Genomic DNA, 19,701 nt, shown 5'->3' on the forward strand with positions numbered 1-19,701 from the left:
CCTTCATGCAGTCAGCCTTCTAGAAACTGCAACCAAACACCCTCAAATTACATCCTCCTACTTAAAAAAGCCAGGGGGGGCATTGCATAACATGATCCTAAATGCCCATCATCATTTAATGTCCATGGGTCCAAGGACTGCATTGTGTTCCAGTATCTGCTTCAGCATAGTTTCTGTGGTGAGATGCCTTTCTTAGTGCTTGCCACTTTACATTTGTGTACTAAGTGCATTTTTCATGCCTCCAACACTAATGAGGTTACTGTGCAGTTTACAAGACTACGAACCCCAAGGGGGAGATTTTATGCTTTGGAATGAGCAGAGAAGCATAAAGTATGGGAGGAAAGGACCTATCTGAAAAATAATGACTGGATGGTTATTGCTTGAATACTTTTGATGATGTCCGCTTGACTAGGGCTTACTACAACAGCAGCAGCTAAAATGTTTAAATTGAACATTTGGCAAATAAGTGAAGACAGTGCAGGTTCATGAAGTCCCTTAGTCTTGTCTTGTGGAGGACATAACTTCTCTATTACTGCTACCAAAATAAAAGTGATTAGTGATAGAAAGGGCACCTCATTGTAGATACCCTGCCATATTTAACCTTTTGTCCAAAGCGTCTTAGTAAGTTTATCCTAAACTTCTTTGTTTCCAGATTTTTAAATTAGTCCTTGTTTCATATGTTCTGAGTAATATAAAGCCTTCCTTTTTATAAGTCTCATGTTACTGTGGTGGTTGAAAAGAAATTGGGAACGTGTATCATATCTGATGCATGACACCAACAAAAATATGTCCTGTGTGTCACACATGATACACAGGTTAGGCAAAAGGTTAATAATGTTTTAGTGATAAATTCTCACCGAACCCATCTACGACAATAACTCTGAATGAGAGCTAACTCGACTCTTCCTACCCATGCCAGTATAGAAAGTAGATGTAAATACTATGATGATAAAGTCGAGGTTCTGTTTTTCAAGGCTTAGGGTGACTTCCTTCATCCTGATAAACCCTGGTTACAATCATGTTTTGTTGGGGGCATAGATTCCTTGATACACCTTACTTTTCTCTCCAAGTTACCCAGAGTTGTAACATCTCTCTGCAAGCATACATCCCAAAAGGAATGGCCTTTAAGTAAAACCTAAAAATCTCTTTTGGCACTCCACTCTAAAAGATGGGATGGTCATGACTGGAAAACCTTTAATCATAGGTTTGCTTCATCAGGGCTGACCCAGGGTTAAACAACAACAACAATTCTTTACTTTTTTTGTGCCAACCTTGATGACCTCTATCATCTCTGAAACAATATATTCTAAAATTGTAATCCTATCCCTCACTCTATCTATTCGGTCTCTGTTTCTGTAGGAATATCATCTAGCAGAAGTATGGTACTTGATCAGTTTCACCAGCTTAATGACATATATATATATATATATATATATATATATATATATATATACACATGCACACACACACATATACATACATATATATATATATATATACACATGCACACACACACATATACATACATATATATATATATATATATATATGCACACACACACACATATACATACATATATATATATATGTATATATATATATATATATATATACACACACACAATCATATCTATACACAGACACATACGCGTGAGAGAGAGACAGAGGAGGGCTATAAATATAGATATAAGCCATGCCAAAGCAGACAGAGCCTAATGTCCTCTCATCTGATCTTGTCAAACTATCCACCCTCTGCAAGTATAGAATACAGGCAAGTGTCTTCTATTATATCTCCACTCCAACCAAAGCCTTGTGAGCCGATTTGGTAGACAGAAAAACAAATTGAAGCCCATTGTATTTCCCTTCATGGGACTGTCACATGAAGTTGACAGCATACAACTACTTTATCGTATCACTACTGTATAAATTTCTCTAAGAGATTTAGAAATGTATTATATATATATATATATATATATATCATCATCATCATCATCATCGTTTAACGTCCGCTTTCCATGCTAGCATGGGTTGGACGATTTGACTGAGGACTGGTGAAACCGGATGGCAACACCAGGCTCCAGTCTGATTTGGCAGAGTTTCTACAGCTGGATGCCCTTCCTAACGCCAACCACTCAGAGAGTGTAGTGGGTGCTTTTACGTGTCACCCGCACGAAAACGGCCACGCTCGAAATGGTGTCTTTTATGTGCCACCCGCACAAGCCAGTCCAGGGGCACTGGCAACGATCTCGCTCGAAAATCCTACAGGAGCCAGTCAGGCGGTACTGGCAACGGCCACGCTCAAAATGGTGCATCTCATGTGCCACCCGCACAAGAACCAGTCCAGGGGCACTGGCAACGATCTTACTTGGCTTGCCGGGTCTTCTCACGCACAGCCCATTTCCAAAGGTCTCGGTCCGTAGTCATCGCCTCGGTGAGGCCCAATGTACGAAGGTCTTGCCTCACCACCTCAGCCCAGGTCTTCCTGGGCCTACCTCTTCCACGGGTTCCCTCAACTGTTAGGGTGTGGCACTTATATGAAAGAAGGTTTGAAAATGCACTTATTTTTTAAAATTATTTATTTACTTAACCAGTTTCACTTTTTTAGAAAAAGATTATCAAAAGTCTTTGAGAATAATAAAAAATGTTAAAAAACAAAGACAGTAAAACAGTCCCTCAATATACACAAGAGAAAAAGGCCAGGTCAGTTCCTCCTCAATTTTATTCGATTGTCAAAGAATATGTATAAGAATATGTATATGTATTTTTCCATATGTGTATTTTCATACACTGTTTTTAACACTGTTTTTAACAATTTCACCTTAATATCAGAATGTGTGACAATCAGTATGTAACACTACAAAGTTCATACAAAGCTTTATACTTTAAATATATTTTATCATCAAAGAATGTATATATGCATTTTAATACTCCAACTGTTTTTTAACATTTTTTATTATTCTCAAAGACTTTTGATAATCTTTTTCTAAAAAAGTGAAACCGGTTAAGTAAATAAATAATTTTAAAAAATAAGTGCATTTTCAAACCTTCTTTCATATATATTTCCACTCGTACGGTATTCCACAACTTTACTTTATTATATATATATATATATATATACGTGATTATCAATTCATTTTGCAAGATTCCTGATTATACAACAGGCTCCCACATAGTTTTCACCTACCAATTTTACTCACAAGCCATTGTTCAGCCTGGAGCTATAATAGAAGGCACTCACCCAGGGTGCCACCTGATGGCACTGAACCTCTAGTCACACACAAAGCTGCATCTGCATTCACTCACTGATCTTTCACCTGTTCAGCACTTTTACTTGTGTGATTTCAAAACCTCTTCTCCACACCTCACCCTTCTCAACTTTTCCTTCACACTGACTGCGTATTAATTTTTTTTATTTACCTAATTAATCTATTTATTATTTATTTATTTATTTGCTAATTTCTCTGAAGCATTCCTCATTAACAGTTTTACATTACTGTTGCAGCTACCATTGTTGATGCTATTGTTTCCGACAATAACAACAGCAACCTTTCTCATTGCTGTTGCTGGCCTGAACTTTTTTGCCCTAACCTTTTGTGGGTCTATCTTCATCACTTAACTCCCTACAACTCGTCTTCTTCTTCCTCTTCACCTCAAAAACTAACCAACTAACATTGAACAACAATAGCAACAATACTATCAATCATCATGAACAAACATGTGAGTGACATAACCATGGGCTTTTACTTTTGGTTTTTTGTTGTTTTATTTTACACACACACACACACACATATGTAAAAGTAAGATCCAAGGATCAAGATGTAGGAAGATAGTAAGCTTCAAGCAGTCCGTAGAAGATATAAAAAACAACTTTCAGGAACAATAGTGGTTTATTGACGTCTAAGATTGTAAATTTTTCCCGCCTGTGTGGTAAGTAGCTTGCTTACCAACCACATGGTTCCGGGTTCAGTCCCACTGCATGGCAACCTGGGCAAGTGTCTTCTACTATAGCCTCGAGCCGACCAAAGCCTTGTGAGTGGATTTGTAGACAGAAACTGAAAGAAGCCCATCATATGTGTGTGTATATATATATATATATATATATGTGTGTGTGTGTGTGTCTGTGTCTGTATGTGTGTGTCCTCACCATCGCTTGACAACCGATGCTGGTGTGTTTACGTCCCCGTAGCTTAGCGGTTCGGCAAAAAGCGACCGATAGAATAAGTACTAGGCTTACACAGAATAAGTCCTGGGGTCGATTTTCTCGACTAAAGGTGGTGCTCCAGCATGGCCGCAGTCAAATGACTGAAACAAGTAAAAGAGTATATCAAAGCGTGATAAGCTGAAAAAATTGTTTTATAGCTTCCAGTTAGCAGCAGGGATTGCTGTGTATACTCTTTTACTTGCTTCAGTCATTTGATTGCGGCCATGCTGGAGCACTGATCTTAATTGATTGGAAGTGTTATCATGTACATTGTTTTGTCTTGGTATAAAAGATGGGCTACAGCAAATATTTTGCTTAATACCGCAGATTTACTTCTCAGTTGTTTGACCTTAACCAGTTGAGCATGTCCCTTGGTGGCTGACGATATGTGCATCTCTGATCACGAGCAGAAGTAGTGGGGGAAGTATCATAGCCATGTGTTGAGAGGAATTCTTTGGGGTTTGAATAATTCACCTTTGAAAACATGGGTGTTTTGCTCAACATCCTTAAACAACCCTTATTCAGGGACCTTTTGAGCGGGATGGGCTACTTGACCTGAAGATAATTCTAACTGGGCCCCACCTGCAAGGTCATGCACTGTTTATCTTGATATGAGATCACTATGTCGTGCACATATGGTTGTGGTGCATGTGCCTGGTGTACCCTTATCAGACGGGTAGTCATGATGGGTATAATGGGATTTGTATATTTTGCCCCAGTGTCACTTTGGTGGCATGCATTGCTCTCTCACTCAATAATAATAATAATAATAATAATAATAATAATAATAATAATTTCTGTTATAGACACAAAGCCTGAAATTTCTGGGGAGAGGGACAGTTGATTGCATTGACCCCAGTGCTCAACTGGTACTTATTTCATCGACTCCAAATGGATGAAAGGCAAAGTCAACCATCGCAGAATTTGAACTCAGAATATAGAGATGGACAAAATGCCATTAAGCATTTTGTCTGGTGTGCTGACAATTCTGTCAGCTTGCAGCCTGAATAATAATGTTAATAATGATGAAGATAATAATAATAATAATAATAATAATAATAATAATAATAAAACGTGCATAATAAATACTGCAGGCTGTACTGGTGAAGTGTGGAGCAAAGATGAGAAAAATTTATATATATAGGTATTTCTAGTGAACCTGACAATTGCTTAGAGGCTCCCTTAGTGATTCTAAGAACGGAATAATTTAGCTGATTGATATTCACACACACACACGGTGAATGTTTGTCTTATATAAAACAGATTATGTAAACTCTCAAAGGAATTATTTGTCCTCTTAGTTGGATTAGCAGTTACTTGATAATCACCAATACATATATATGTATACACACACACACACACACACACAAACACATGTAGACTTCACAAACACATGTAGACTTAGTATTTTTTGGTTTTCTTATATATATATATATATATATGTATGCATATTAAGATATATATATATATTAATATATTTATGTATTCATATTTAGTTGTCTATCAGCTTATATTGATTTTATCTTATTAATTCTGGTTCAAGAGATTATTTAAGTATGTGATCTTCTTGCAAATGTGTGTTGTATTATATAAATAGTACATTTGTACATTACACTATACTATTACATACTAATTGTACAGTACTATTAAAATGCTTTATCATAGTATACTACTGCCTCTATGCCGGTTCTCTTCAACTGGTGTGCCGCAGTGTAACCTGAATATAATTTTTTTCCCCTATACTTTTAGTTCAAGCGTGCCACCGAATTTTGAAAAGAATATAAGTGTACCGCAAGTGAAAAAGCGGTTGCGGAGCATTGCTCTATGTTACACTGTATAATGCTATGACAGGTCCCAACCGTGGGCCATGGATTATTTGGTACTGGGACTCGCTGAAAGAATAAATTTTAAAACTAGGTTTCCGTTTCATTGACAGTTGCAATCTGCATGGTGTTTTTGCATTATATGTGCAATCTTTTACTTGTTTCAGTCATTAGACTGTTGCCATGCTGGAGCCTCATCTTGAAGAATTTTTAGTCAAATGAAATGACTTCTGGGCTTATTTTTAAAGCCTGATACTTATTCTATTGGTCTCTTTTACCAAGTTACAGGAACATAAACAAACCAACACTGGTCAAATAGTGGTGGGGCACACAGGCACACTCATATGTATACATACATATATATATTTATATATGACGGGTTTCTGTCTACCAAATCCATTCACAAGGCTTTTGTATTCTAGGGCTATAGCAGAAGGTTGAACCCAAAACCATGTAGCTAGGAAGCAAACTTCTTACCACACAGCCATTATGATAAAATTATATATTATGCACTTTATTACCTCCGCCTTTGCAAAGGCGGAGGTATTGTTTTTGGTCATGTGTGTTTGTTTGGTGAGGTGTATACTGTAGGCTACTTGTCAGGCCAAAGGTATCTTGATTAAATGTAAGTTTACATTGTCACGAGGAGGTACATGTTAACACATGGAAGATTTGATCAGAATCCACCATGAAATATAAAGAGAACTTTTTTCAGTTTATCATACTTTCATATGAAAAAAATCCACAACCTTCCACCTCAATAAGCCACTATGGTCTCCGAAAGTTGTTTATATACTTTTTTTCTACACCTTGGTCCTTGGATCTTATATATATCATATATATATATCAAAAGGATGTGTTATAACACTATTCCACATATGCAAAAAAACAACCATACCAACAATCCAACATACCTCCATCATCAGCTGCCCCAAGGATATCATTATGGTTTTGACACCTGGGCTGTGCCATTCAATCCAGTGGTGTCAACAGCACTAAAATAAGTGTTGTTTGGGAACAAACATATGAAAGGAACCACAACATTCAAACACATTTACTCTATGTACAACAGTATCTGTAAATAAATTCAATAAGTAAATCAATAACCAACTCCTAAATATATAACTAAACAGCAACCAAACCTTTAAGTCATACATTTTATTCCCTACAGTCTTCCATAGTATTATAATGAAAGCTTAATAAGCACATTCATTCATCTAAATATAGGCAGGAATACACATTAACTTTAGAATTAAACTACCACAAGAAAGAGTAAATCTATGTACAACTGTATTGGTATTTATAGTAAACCTACAGTAATTAAATTATATACTAAATAGTGACCAGACTTTAAGTCACTGTACTATGCAATACAATACTACACTTCATGGTACTATACCATGTTACACTAAGTTATACTAGGCTGTGCTGCATGACATTATATTGTATGCTATGCAACACTGTACTGTGATAGAATATTGCCAAGTAAGATGTATGTGTGTGTATATAACGTGAGGCACAAGCAAGGCTGTGTGGTAAGAAGTTTGCTTCCCAACCACATGGGGGCACCTTGGGTTAACTGTCTTCTACTATAGACTTGAGCTAACCAAAGCCTTGTGAGCGGATTTGGTAGGCAGAAACTGAAAGAAGCCCCCCTCTCTCTCTCTCACACACACACACACACACACACACACACACACACACACACATACATTTGTTTGAACCCCGTCACTGCTTGACAACTCGTATTGGTGTGTTTGTGTCCCTGTAACTTAGTGGTTCAGCAAAAGAGACTGATAGGATAAGTACCAGGCCTAAAAAGTGGGTTCATTTCATTGTTTGCAATGTGATTGGGATGGGTTTATTGTTCATTGCATTGTTTACTGTTCATTATGTTGTTAACAGTCCATTGTGTTTGTTTATTGCTCATTGTATTGTTTACAACCTGTTGTGTTGTTTATTGTTGGTGGTGTTATGTTTATACTGTGATTACATGTTTTCAGTATTGCCTATGTATATTGTTATCCTTACAATGTTGTTTATCTTCCAGCCTGAGACACTTACTAAAGAAACCAGAGACTTTCTGAAAGAAGTGACAGCAGAACTACAGGAGTGTGTACTTGCAGTGGTCCTTATACAGGAACTGGAGAGTTGTATATCAACCGATATTAAAGTTTGGTACATTTATCCCTTTTATTTGTTGTTGTTACCCCATTTTTTCTGGGTTTTTTTTTTTGTTTCTGTTTCATAATCTTGTATGGGATTTGTTAATGAAACCGTTGTCAATCCAAAAGGGTTTCTGCAGTCATTTAGACACTATTTGATATGAAGGTAATTCAGTAGCTTCATGTATTAACAGATGATCAAAGGCAGTCTAGCCATGACTATCTTTCCTTTTTTTTTTTTTTTGTATCTAGATAAAAAGGCGTAGCTATGTGGTCGAGAAGCTTTCTTCCTAACCATGTACTCTTGGGGTGAGACCCACTGCATGGCACCTTTGATTTGATGTTCAGGCAACATTTATTTGATGGAGCGAGTGAACTGATATGCAGGCATGAGTTGGACGGTTTGACTAAGGTCTGGCAAGCCAGTGGGCTGCCCCAAGCTCCAATCTGATCTGGCAATGATTCTACAGCTGGATGCCCAATGCCAATCACTCCAAGAGTGTAGCGGGTGCTTTTTACGTGCCACCGACACAGGAGCCAGTCAGGGAGCACTGGTATTGACCATGTTCGGATAGTGCTTTTCACATGCCACTGGCACGGGAGCCAGGCATTGGCTTTGACCACATTTAGACGGTGCATTTTACGTGCCACCGGCACTGAAGCCAGTCAGGCTGCACTAGCCATGATGTGCAGCAAGAAATTGCAGAACTGTCTTTCTTGGACTATGAGAGACTATCATGTTTGTGTTATTGTCTCCTTGCCTTGCCATCATGTGATAGTTATAAATGTCACTGTCATACTGGCAGTGTCCTTCATATCCCATCTTCCCATTCAGTGTGGAGTCATTTATATGTCATTCAGTCACTTACATGCCATGGAAACTGAGTGAAGCTCTGGACCTTCTGAGTCCTGGAGGTTATGATGGCTCTAATATTTTGGTTACAGGTCGGGTGGTTGACAATCTGATTCCTAGTTTAACCCTTTAACATTGGATTGGATTGCCTATGTCTGATCTACTGCAGGATGAAGGCCTCAGTATGTTCTCTCTCAATCATGGTCTGATGTGAAGACCATGTATTGAGATTGAGATCGTACTGGTTTGGTGAGCCTACTTTGCTACTCTGGCTCAACATGGCTTGACACAGGGGTACACTCTTTATACTCTTATCCAAGAGTAGTTAAGTCATTTACATCAACATAAGTACTCAACTGGTATTTATTTTATTAACCACAAAATGATGAAAGCAAAGTTGACCTTGGTGGAATTTGAACTCAACTCAAATTGTATGGACAGATGAGATTTTGCTAAGTATTTCACTTGGTGTGCTAACAATTCTGCCAGCTCGCCACAATAAATCTTGCATATCTGACCAAAATATTCAGTTTTATGTTCAAATTGGCCTGATTTGGCCTCTCTACACCTACCCTACAATATCATTCTAAAAATAAAACAATCACATCATTGAAATCTTGAAACTATGAGATAATGCATAATTAATTCGAAGCACGTGAACAGACATAGGCAAGGCTGTATGGTAAAAAGTTTGCTTTTGAACCACATGGTTCTGGGTTCGGTGCCACTGTGTGAGACTTTGGACGAGTGTCATCTAGCCTCTGGCTAACCAAATCTTTGTGAGTGGATTTGGTAGATGGAAACTAAAAGAAACCTGCCGTGTGTGTATGTGTCTTTGTCTGTGTTTGTCTCCCATCATTGCTTGACAACTGGTATTGGTGTGGTTACATCACCTTAACTTAGCAGTTCAGCAAAAGAGACCAAGTTTGCTTCCCAACCACATGGTGGCACCTTGGGTAACTGTCTTCTACTATATAGACTTGATCCAACCAAAGTACCAGGCTTAAAAAAAAATTTTTAAAACAAGAAGTACTGGGGTCAATTCATTTGACTAATATTCTTTGAATATCAGTGCCCCAGCATGGCTGCAGTCTAATGACTGGAACAAATAGAAGAAAATAAGCATTACATTGACAGAATAATCTAAACGCTAAAGAATCCCTTGACACAATCACCTGGTGCTTGAGGACCCTTGGACAAGTTCTCTATGTTGCAAGCATTCAGGCCAGATCTTAAGATTCCTTATTCCCATTAGTCCTTAGAAAAACCAAAAGAATTGGGTGATTTGACAGGTGGGCAGTGGTGGCTGCATGGCTACTGCCCTTCTCTCCTTCACTGAGTGATAAAATCAGGAGTTTAGTGTCAATGCAATGCATAAAAACATTAAATCGTTAATAGTTATTATTTTTAAATGAAGAGGCAAAGTATTATCACTGGCATGTACCTCAAAAATCATTGAGTGTATGTATATGTGAGTGGAGGCTTGTATGTTTGTGTGTATAAATGTGCATGTGATTGTGTATGCATGTATATGTATCTGTGTGTGTGTGAAGATTTATGTTTGTGTGCATGTGTACATTTGCATACGTTTGTGGGTACATATATATATATGTGTGTGTGTGTGTATTTTTTTTTGCATTCATTGTTGAAAACTGCAGTTCATATTTCATTTCACATCCTACCTGCCATTTTTTACTGTATTAATTTCTTTGTTACTGCAAAATTGTGTATGAATTCTGCCCAGGTCCATTATATTGATGTGGCAATATCTCCCCTGCTCCAACTAACTTAAACAACCAAACCACTTCACCATATTACATTGCAAGGTAAATACAATAGAGCTGGCAACAGCTATATTCAGCTTTACAATAACAGAGAAACTGAATGAGAAAAATGGGCAAATAAAGTAAATATTGTAGTAGTAATAATAATAATAATGTTTTTTTTTCCTGCTTTCTAATATGTTGTGCATTTATGAAATAATAATATAAAGCGGAGAAGTCAAGATTTTAATGAATAAAAATGGGCATCAAAAAGTTATTTAGTTGTTCCTCATTATATAAATATGTCTCTTCTCTTTCCCTAACAAACACATACATATATATTATTGTTGGCACTCCGTCGCTTACGTTGTCGAGGGTTCCAGTTGATCCGATCAACGGAACAGCCTGCTTGTGAAATTAACATGCAAGTGGCTGAGCACTCCACAGACACGTGTACCCTTAACGTAGTTCTCGGAGATATTCAGCGTGACACAGTGTGACAAGGCTGACCCTTTGAATTACAAGCACAACAGAAACAGGAAGTAAGAGTGAGAGAAAGTTGTGGTGGAAGAATACAGCAGGGTTCGACACCATCCCCTGCTGGAGCTTTAGGTGTTTTCGCTCAATAAACACTCACAACGCCCGGTCTGGGAATCGAAACCGTGATCCTATGACCGCGAGTCCGCTGCCCTAACCACTGGCCAATTGCACCTCCATTACATATATATATATATATATATATATATGTATTTTATTATCATTGTTTAATGTTCACTTTTCCATGCTTGCATGGGCCAGGAACACGAAGCTGCGGCACAAGTGCCAGGAAGGTGACACCGGTAACGATCATGCTCAAACGGTGGTGCCATCATGATTTCACTTTTGCTTGCTCTAACAGGTCTTTGCAAGCAGAGTTTAGTGTCCAATGGAGGAGACATTGGCATAGGGGCCAGTCGTCGAATTTAGTTCAATTTCAATTTCACTTGCCTCAACAGGTCTTTGCAAGTGGAGTTTAGTGTCCAACGGAGGAAAGGTATGCATAAGTGGGCTGGCTACATCCCTGGCAGAGGCCTTGGATTTTGTCATTGATACTAATGCAACCTCTTTTGTGTTTTGGTATTTCGTGAATGAAGATCTTTGATGTCACTGCTATAAATGTAGGTACATCTCGCCTAGATGTTTGTATGGACCATGCATACCACATGTAACCTCTCTCATCCATCTGTATGTAGTGTTTAGTTGTTTTAAAATAGGTAAATGAATTCCTGTTTTTTCATAGGACCAAATTGAATTGGAATATGAAATTAAAGGGAACAAGGCTGCTGTGAATAGTTTACTTTGTCATCTTGCATTGAGTGAGCACTGGCAGTTGAGACTAACTGAAGCTTTACTCAGTTCCAGCATCAACCTACCTGACTTAGCTGAGAAAGTGAAACGGTCCCAAGAAGGTAAGTTTATCTACGAACTTTTCATTTACATGTTTCAGTCTTTTGACTCTGGCCATACTGGGGCACCACCTTGAAGAATTTTTAGTCAAATGTATCAACCCCAATACTTAATTTTTTTAAAACCTGATACTTATTTTATCAGTCTCTTTCACCAAACTGCAAAGTTACAGGAATGTAAACACACTGGTACTGGTTGTCAAACAGTGGGAACACACACATACGACAGGCTTCTTTCAGTTTCCGTCTACCAAATCCAAATCCACTCACAAGGCTTTGATCAGCCTGAGGCTATAGTAGAAGACACTTACCCAAGGTGCCATGCAGTTGGACTTAACCCTGTTTGCCTATTTTTGCCCTTGTGGCTATACAGTTGTACTAATTGTTATTGTTGAGGTTAGCTGAACAACTGTGACTCATATATGTTATTGTTGGAGATGTACCATGACATCTTGGTTGGCAATTATACACAGCAAACTAGCAAGAGTGTTAGAGTACAGGACAAAATATTCTATGACATTTGTTCTGGTTCTCTGCACTGTGAGTTCAAGTTCTGTTAAGGTCATCTTTAGAGTAATGGATAAAATACCTTGTGGAATTTGTTCCAGCTATTTGTGTTTTGAATTTGTAGCTCGTAGACTTACTATGATTTCTGTTGTATACGAAGCATTTTTTAATATTTTTAAATGTATCCAAAATTTGCCCTGCATCTAATGTCCACACATCTCAGATATGTATACCCTTCTGGCCGTTGCCAGTACCGCCTGACTGGCTCCTGTAGGATTTTAGAGCGAGATCGTTGCCAGTGCCCCTGGACTGGCTTGTGCGGGTGGCACATAAAAGACACCATTTCGAGCGTGGCCGTTTTCGTGCGGGTGACACGTAAAAGCACCCACTACACTCTCTGAGTGGTTGGCGTTAGGAAGGGCATCCAGCTGTAGAAACTCTGCCAAATCAGACTGGAGCCTGGTGTTGCCACCCGGTTTCACCAGTCCTCAGTCAAATCGTCCAACCCATGCTAGCATGGAAAGCGGACGTTAAACGATGATGATGATGATGATGATGATGATTAACATGGTTCTCCGGTAGGTTAGCATAACTCAGAATGTAACAAGGCTGGCCTTTTGGAATATGGGTACTACTCATTTTTGCCAGCTGAGTGGAATGGAGCAATGTGAAATAAAGTGTCTTGCTCAAGGATACAATGCAACATGCTGCTGGGAATTGAACTCATGAGCTTACAATTGTGAGCCCAACACCCTGACCACTAAGCCATATTGCTGATGGGAGACCAAGTGCCATAGACTAGGGAACCAGATGAGCCTAAGTCCACCAGGTACAAAAATTGTTACTAATAAAATACTGAAAATGTGCCAAGTTATCAAAGTCTGTTAACACAAACTTATAAAAAATTGCTAATGGTACATTGGTAGTTATATGGAGAAATTACATCATCTTTGTATCTCCTTCCTCTGCATACACATCTCACACCTGATTTAATTACATTATTTAATGACTGCGTTAGTTTTAAGAAACATACTAGGAACATAAAATGATGTGTATGCAGAGGAAGGAGATACAAAGATGATGTAATTTCTCCATATAACTACCAATGTACCATTAGCAATTTTTTATAAGTTTCTTTCAGTTTCCATCTACTAAATCCATTCACAAGGCTTTGGTCAGTTGGGAGCTATAGTAGAAGACTCTTGCCCAAGGTGCCATGCAGTAGTGCTGAACCCAGAATCATGTGGTTGGGAAGCAAACTTCTTACCACACAGCCACATTACATTTTGTTTCTCCCAAATTAATTAATGACAAAAAGAAATAATAAAATAAAATACTGGACATTTCAGTATACGGTAATTAATTTGTATGGGGTTCACTAACAGTCTGGACTTGTTGTTCTATCAACACTGTCTTATCTGTTTTTATTGTAGAGTTCCATATCGGCTTTTGATCACGTAGACATATATAACATGCAGGTGGTTGGCTGAATGACTAGATATTACTCACAGACCTATTGTTCTCAATATGCCATGCTTCCACCTAGCATAGACAATGACCTACATACACAAGTTAATTGCATGCAGTGGTGCAGCTCAATAGCCCACCCAGGGTGCACACTCTCCACTGTTCAGTCACTATCTGTATGCTTTGAGATTCTGGTGGTGACAGCAATGAAAGTGGGCAGGGTGAACTTGCTTGCTCTGAGTGTGACAGCTGTTGTTACTCTGCTCTTAGCATTGTCATAGTAGCAAACGAGAGAATTGATAGAACACCAGGTATGCCCCTTTATATTCTGATTCCAAATCCTGCAAAGTTCAACTTTGCTTTTCCTTTATGCCCCATGACAATTGTCAAACTCATCTTATTAATTATTTAGTAATTATTACAAAGTGGAGGCGCAATGGCCCAGTGGTTAGGGCAGCAGACTTGCGGTTTCGATTCCCAGACCGGGCGTTGTGAGTATTTATTGAGTGAAAACACCTATAAGCTCAACGAGGCTCCGGCAGGGGATGGTGGCAAACCCTGCTGTACTCTTTCACCACAACTTTCTCTCACTCTTACTTCCTGTTTCTGTTGTGCCTGTAATTCAAAGGGTCAGCCTTGTCACACTCTGTGTCACGCTGAATATCCCCGAGAACTACGTTAAGGGTACACGTGTCTGTGGAGTGCTCAGCCACTTGCACGTTAATTTCACGAGCAGGCTGTTCCGTTGATCGGATCAACTGGAACGCTCGACGTCGTAAGTGACAGAGTGCCAACAACAACAATTATTACAAAACTAAGATAGCTGTTGGATATAACGTGACATTAGGTAACACATGCCATAGAGATTATGAATTGATAAATTTTATATAATCAATATAGATTAATTTTATATAAGCTAGTATTTGTAGCCTTGCTTTTAAAGTGGTGTTTAACCATTTTTAGCTATGGAACCCCTTTGATAACTGTTCTATTCTGGTGGATTCCTATAGCTGTTCAATGTTTAAGAACTAGTTTTATAAGTGCTCTTTTCTAAATCCCGATTTTGTTTTTCACATGTGTAACCCACATACCTTGTCTCACTCTATTATTGCCATCTGCTAGCCGCTGACCTGGGTGTTCCACCCACACACAAGAAAACTTTTTTTTCACCCTACCCTAACAAACCAATTTACATCTCTTTCTTGCATTTCCTCCTTCATTCACTATGCCTAGATCTCATCTCCCAGTCCTGTCCTTACACCCCTGCTCCTCTGGTTTGATGAGCCTACTCTGTCATTCTGGCTTGACATGGCTTGGCAGATTAATGCAGTCTTTTTTTCTTTCTATACTCATACTCAAGAGTAAAGTCAATTACATTGCTCACCCCATGCTCAACTGGCACTTAATTTATTGACCCTGAAATGATGAAAGGCTAAGTTAGTCTCAGCATTTCACCCAGCATGTTAACAATTCTGCCAACTTGCTGCATATAAACATCCTAAACTAGACAAAAAATGCTATTGGACTGATTGGTAAAGACAAATTATTTTATCACTGGCTTCTACTCTGTGGGTGAGAGCAGCATATCACTTCTACCCAACATATCCACTTTTGTCCTTCTTTCTTTTAGAACCCAAACTGTTTTTTCCCATGTGGTCTTTTCTTCCCTTTCAGTATTTTTTTAAAAGCCCTTTTGCTACGTAAACAAAAAAATTGATCATAATTTACCTTTCTTTGTTTCTAGATCTGGTGTCTAAGAATTACCATTTTAGTAACGAGTACAGCTGTAGGAAAAATAATAATAACCACAATAAAAATACTTACAAGTCACTGCAAAAAGAGGTGAGCAGAAAGTGGAGTATTCCAGATGAATCTAAATGGGAATCCATTCTACCAAACCTACTTGGGCCCCTGAAACGATTGGACCAAGAATACCCTGAAAGCTGGAGACTGTTGGCTTTACATCTTGGTATGTTTACAGCAAATGATTTTGGTCATTGATCATCAGTTATGGTTTTGTATTTCTAAAATACACATCACCGTCGTCATCATCATCATCATTTAGTGTCCATTTTCCAAGCTGGCATGGGTCAGATAGTTTGACGGGCTGGTAAGCTGGAGAGCTGTGCCAGGCTCTGCTCTGATTTGGCTTGGTTTCTATGGTTGGATGTCTTTCTTAACGCCAACCACTCCAAGAGTGTAGTGGGTGCCTTTTACTATTCACCACTATGATTCCACATGGCTTGACATGTCTTCTCAAGCATGGCTAATCACCAAAGGTCTTGATCACTTATCACCTCTGTGAAATTCAACATCCAAAGATCATGCTTCACCACTTCGTCTCATGTTTTCCTGGATCTAGCACTTCTACAGTTTCCTTCTACAGCATTTGTAAAGTACACAGCAGTTAATTAACTAGTTTGGTGATGGATTTTTTAAAAATTACTGATTATCATTTGATGTAGAGTATTGAGAAACAGACAGACAAAGACTCCTCTTCTCCAACAAATTTTTCTCCATGGAGTTTATTTTTTAAAAATGTTAACATACTTTGATATTAAGATCTGGTTGTAAGATGACTCCCTTGCTGATGCTTTAAGTATAAAACATTTTCTGTTTTATTTTTGCCTATGTATTTTTTATATATGCATACACACACACATACATATAAATATGATGGAGAAATGTCATGGCCTTGTGTGGTATGGCTTGTTAATAATAGACTGTTATATAGTGAAAGTCTTTTTTTAAAGTCTGTGTTGCATTGTGTTGACAGACTTGCATTTATTTTAAATTGAATGGGTAAGATATATTAACAGGTTTTAGAAAGATCTAGCATTTTAAGATGAATTAATGGGTTTTAAAAAGAACTGGTATTTTAATATAAATTGGTGAGTTTTAGAAAAATCTACCATTTTAAGACAAATTAATGGAATTTCTTTTTTCTTTCTTTGTTTTTACGTAGGCTACAGTTTGGAAGAAGTATCACAACTTGAAGACTTAAGATTGAAAACTGATTCAGGTAGCTCTCTGGTTAATCTTATTTACAACTGGCTTACACATACTAAATCTGATATAGATACTTTGTTAATTGCACTTGGGAAAATGCAGGATGCACAAGAGGTACTGAACAACACTCATGTAAGTGAACACATGCCATACTCTGTTCCATTTGTCGAAGGAAATATGGAACCTCTAGTAGGCGATGGGCAGAAATTAAACTCTGCTCCTGGCTTGCTACACAACAGCAAATTCCAGAATATTCAGCATGAGGCTGGTAAAGATAGTGCCCTGGATGCTAAACATACATTAGACAGCAGCAAGACAATAAACGCTGCATCGCTTGATGCAGACAATAATAATGATTTACAAGAGCATAGATTCACGTCAAATGCTGTCTTCCTTGATACTGATGCTAAGAATATATCTCACTATAATGATGCTGTCCCAAATCATAGTTCTTCCAGTGGTGATAGCGATATTAAATATGAACAAAAGCCAGAAGCAGCTTCAGAAGAGCTGTATGGTAAGGATCTGTCCCAAGTGAGCACCGATACATCAGAATATGAATCCAAAATTCTACAGAGGAATGAAGCAACACTTAATATTCCTAATTTTAATCAAGTTCCTGAGAATTGGTCCGTCAGGGATGACCTTCAATCTGATAGGAATCTTGTTTCACCAACTTTGACACCACTGCTTCCATCAAGTTCAGTCATTGGACCAATGGTAACTCCAGATTATTCAACATCTCCTAGTTACTCAAAGGAGTCATTGCCATCATCATCGTCATCATCATCATCTACCAAGCAGGAAACTCCTGAAATGTCTAATTTTTATTCCAACACTAGTTCTTCTGAAACATCGCTTTCAAGTCCATTTTTTGGTAAGGACTCTGTTTCAGGTTCAAAGTCTAGTTCCTCAATTCCTCAGACCAACAGCATGAGTCCTTTTGTTTACTCCAACACACCTAAGCCTAAAGAAGCTCAGGAACTGAATGAAAATGATACCATAAACCAAAACAGTGTCTTATTAGAAAGTAAATTGTCAAGTTCCAATGATGTTCTTGAAGACTCTGATAAAACTATTACACCCGATGCTGAAAATGTTGCTAAAATCATTTCGGAAATTCCATCAGAAAGTGTAAAACCATCTGGAGAGACTACTTCAACACCTGATCACCATACTGAGGATAGTTCTGATGTTAGAGCAGAAATATTGGAGCCAACAGTTCCTGAAAGTGGCTTCCAAAATATAGCATCAGATGCTTCAAGCATCTCTGAGGTAAACGTAATGAAAACTGAAGGGTCAGTTGAATTGAGTAAAGGAGATAGTGTGGCTGCATTTCAGAGTCAAATGTCTGGGGATACTGCCAGGGATCATTCTGAAAAAACGAGCCCAAAAGATGGTTTCCAGGATGAAATATCTCTGGAAACTAAGACTACAGTTCCTGAGGAAACTCAGCATGAGAACGTTTTCTCTGAAACATCACATGATAGAGAAACACCTTCCTCGGTGGCTCAGAAAATCTTGTCTGAAGAGGCCAATGCTTTGGATTCAGGATTTGAAAGCAAACGTGAAGCCGAAGTAACAGACTCTGTGAATACAGTTGATGTATCAGAAACCGACTCTCAAGAAATACTAGATAAAGGCCTCAGCAAATCTGAAGAATCTCTAGTTACAGACAAACATGGAAGTCACATAGAGAAATCTGCTTCTGAAATTGTCGACTCAGCCATTGAAGCAGCTATTCAGATGAAGACAAAGCAAGAGAACAAAGAAAAAGAAGAATCTGTCTCAAAGATAGACTTCAAGCGTCATTTCACTCCCCAAAATATCAGTTACTTTGTTTTGGGAGCTGCCATTTTTAGTACCACATTGATTTTACTGAATAAGTTTTGGAAATAAAGGAAGAAATGGGACCTGAAGAAGGTTAGCTTTTATGAGTTTCTATATCTATGGCAATATTCTGTAGTTTAGTATAATGTAACAGTGAGATATTATTAAACTAATCAAACTTTTCTTTTAATCCTTTCATGGCTTTGGGTTTAGTCAAAATTAAGATAGTTAATCTATTTATAAATCCACATGTGTGTTTTATATATATATATATATATATATATATATATATATATTTGTTTCAGTCTAAATCTAGTTAGTTTTCTAGATTCAGTTTAAATTATTTACATTGCTGTTTTATTTGCAGACTTTCTTATTAAAAACAAAAGAATACTATATTAGTTTTATTTGAGTAGGCATTAACAACTTTTTGTAAGGTCAGGGTAGAGGTGAAGTAGGTTGATTGACTCAATCTCAGTTTATTACTGATACTTATTTTATTGATTTGAGATCAATAATCTATGAAACTTGCTGTTTAACAATAGTGAACTATACTGCTTCTTCTCTTTTACATGACACCCATTGAAAGCTAAGTGAATTGGCTTCATTGAAAGTTAAGTCAGTTTGTTAGGGAATAC

The 19,701-nt window shown here is 37.9% G+C and overlaps 1 protein-coding gene across 1 annotated transcript in view; it reads left to right on the plus strand.

Annotated features, from left to right (window-relative positions):
* The window catches only part of LOC106868927 (uncharacterized), a 51,920-nt gene extending 32,765 nt beyond the window's left edge, over nucleotides 1–19,155 (plus strand). Inside the window, exons 2-5 of the mRNA XM_052972678.2 lie at nucleotides 8,075–8,197; nucleotides 12,085–12,253; nucleotides 15,969–16,193; nucleotides 17,190–19,155. Of these exons, the coding sequence (XP_052828638.2) occupies nucleotides 17,330–19,132 (1,803 nt within the window). The 5' untranslated portion in view covers nucleotides 8,075–8,197; nucleotides 12,085–12,253; nucleotides 15,969–16,193; nucleotides 17,190–17,329 and the 3' untranslated portion in view covers nucleotides 19,133–19,155. The remainder of the gene's footprint in view (nucleotides 1–8,074; nucleotides 8,198–12,084; nucleotides 12,254–15,968; nucleotides 16,194–17,189) is intronic.
* The last annotated feature ends 546 nt before the right edge of the window (nucleotides 19,156–19,701 follow it).

The sequence above is a fragment of the Octopus bimaculoides genome, chromosome 14 (assembly GCF_046866305.1).
Source record: "Octopus bimaculoides isolate indiv1 chromosome 14, ASM4686630v1, whole genome shotgun sequence".
Taxonomy (NCBI): domain Eukaryota; kingdom Metazoa; phylum Mollusca; class Cephalopoda; order Octopoda; family Octopodidae; genus Octopus; species Octopus bimaculoides.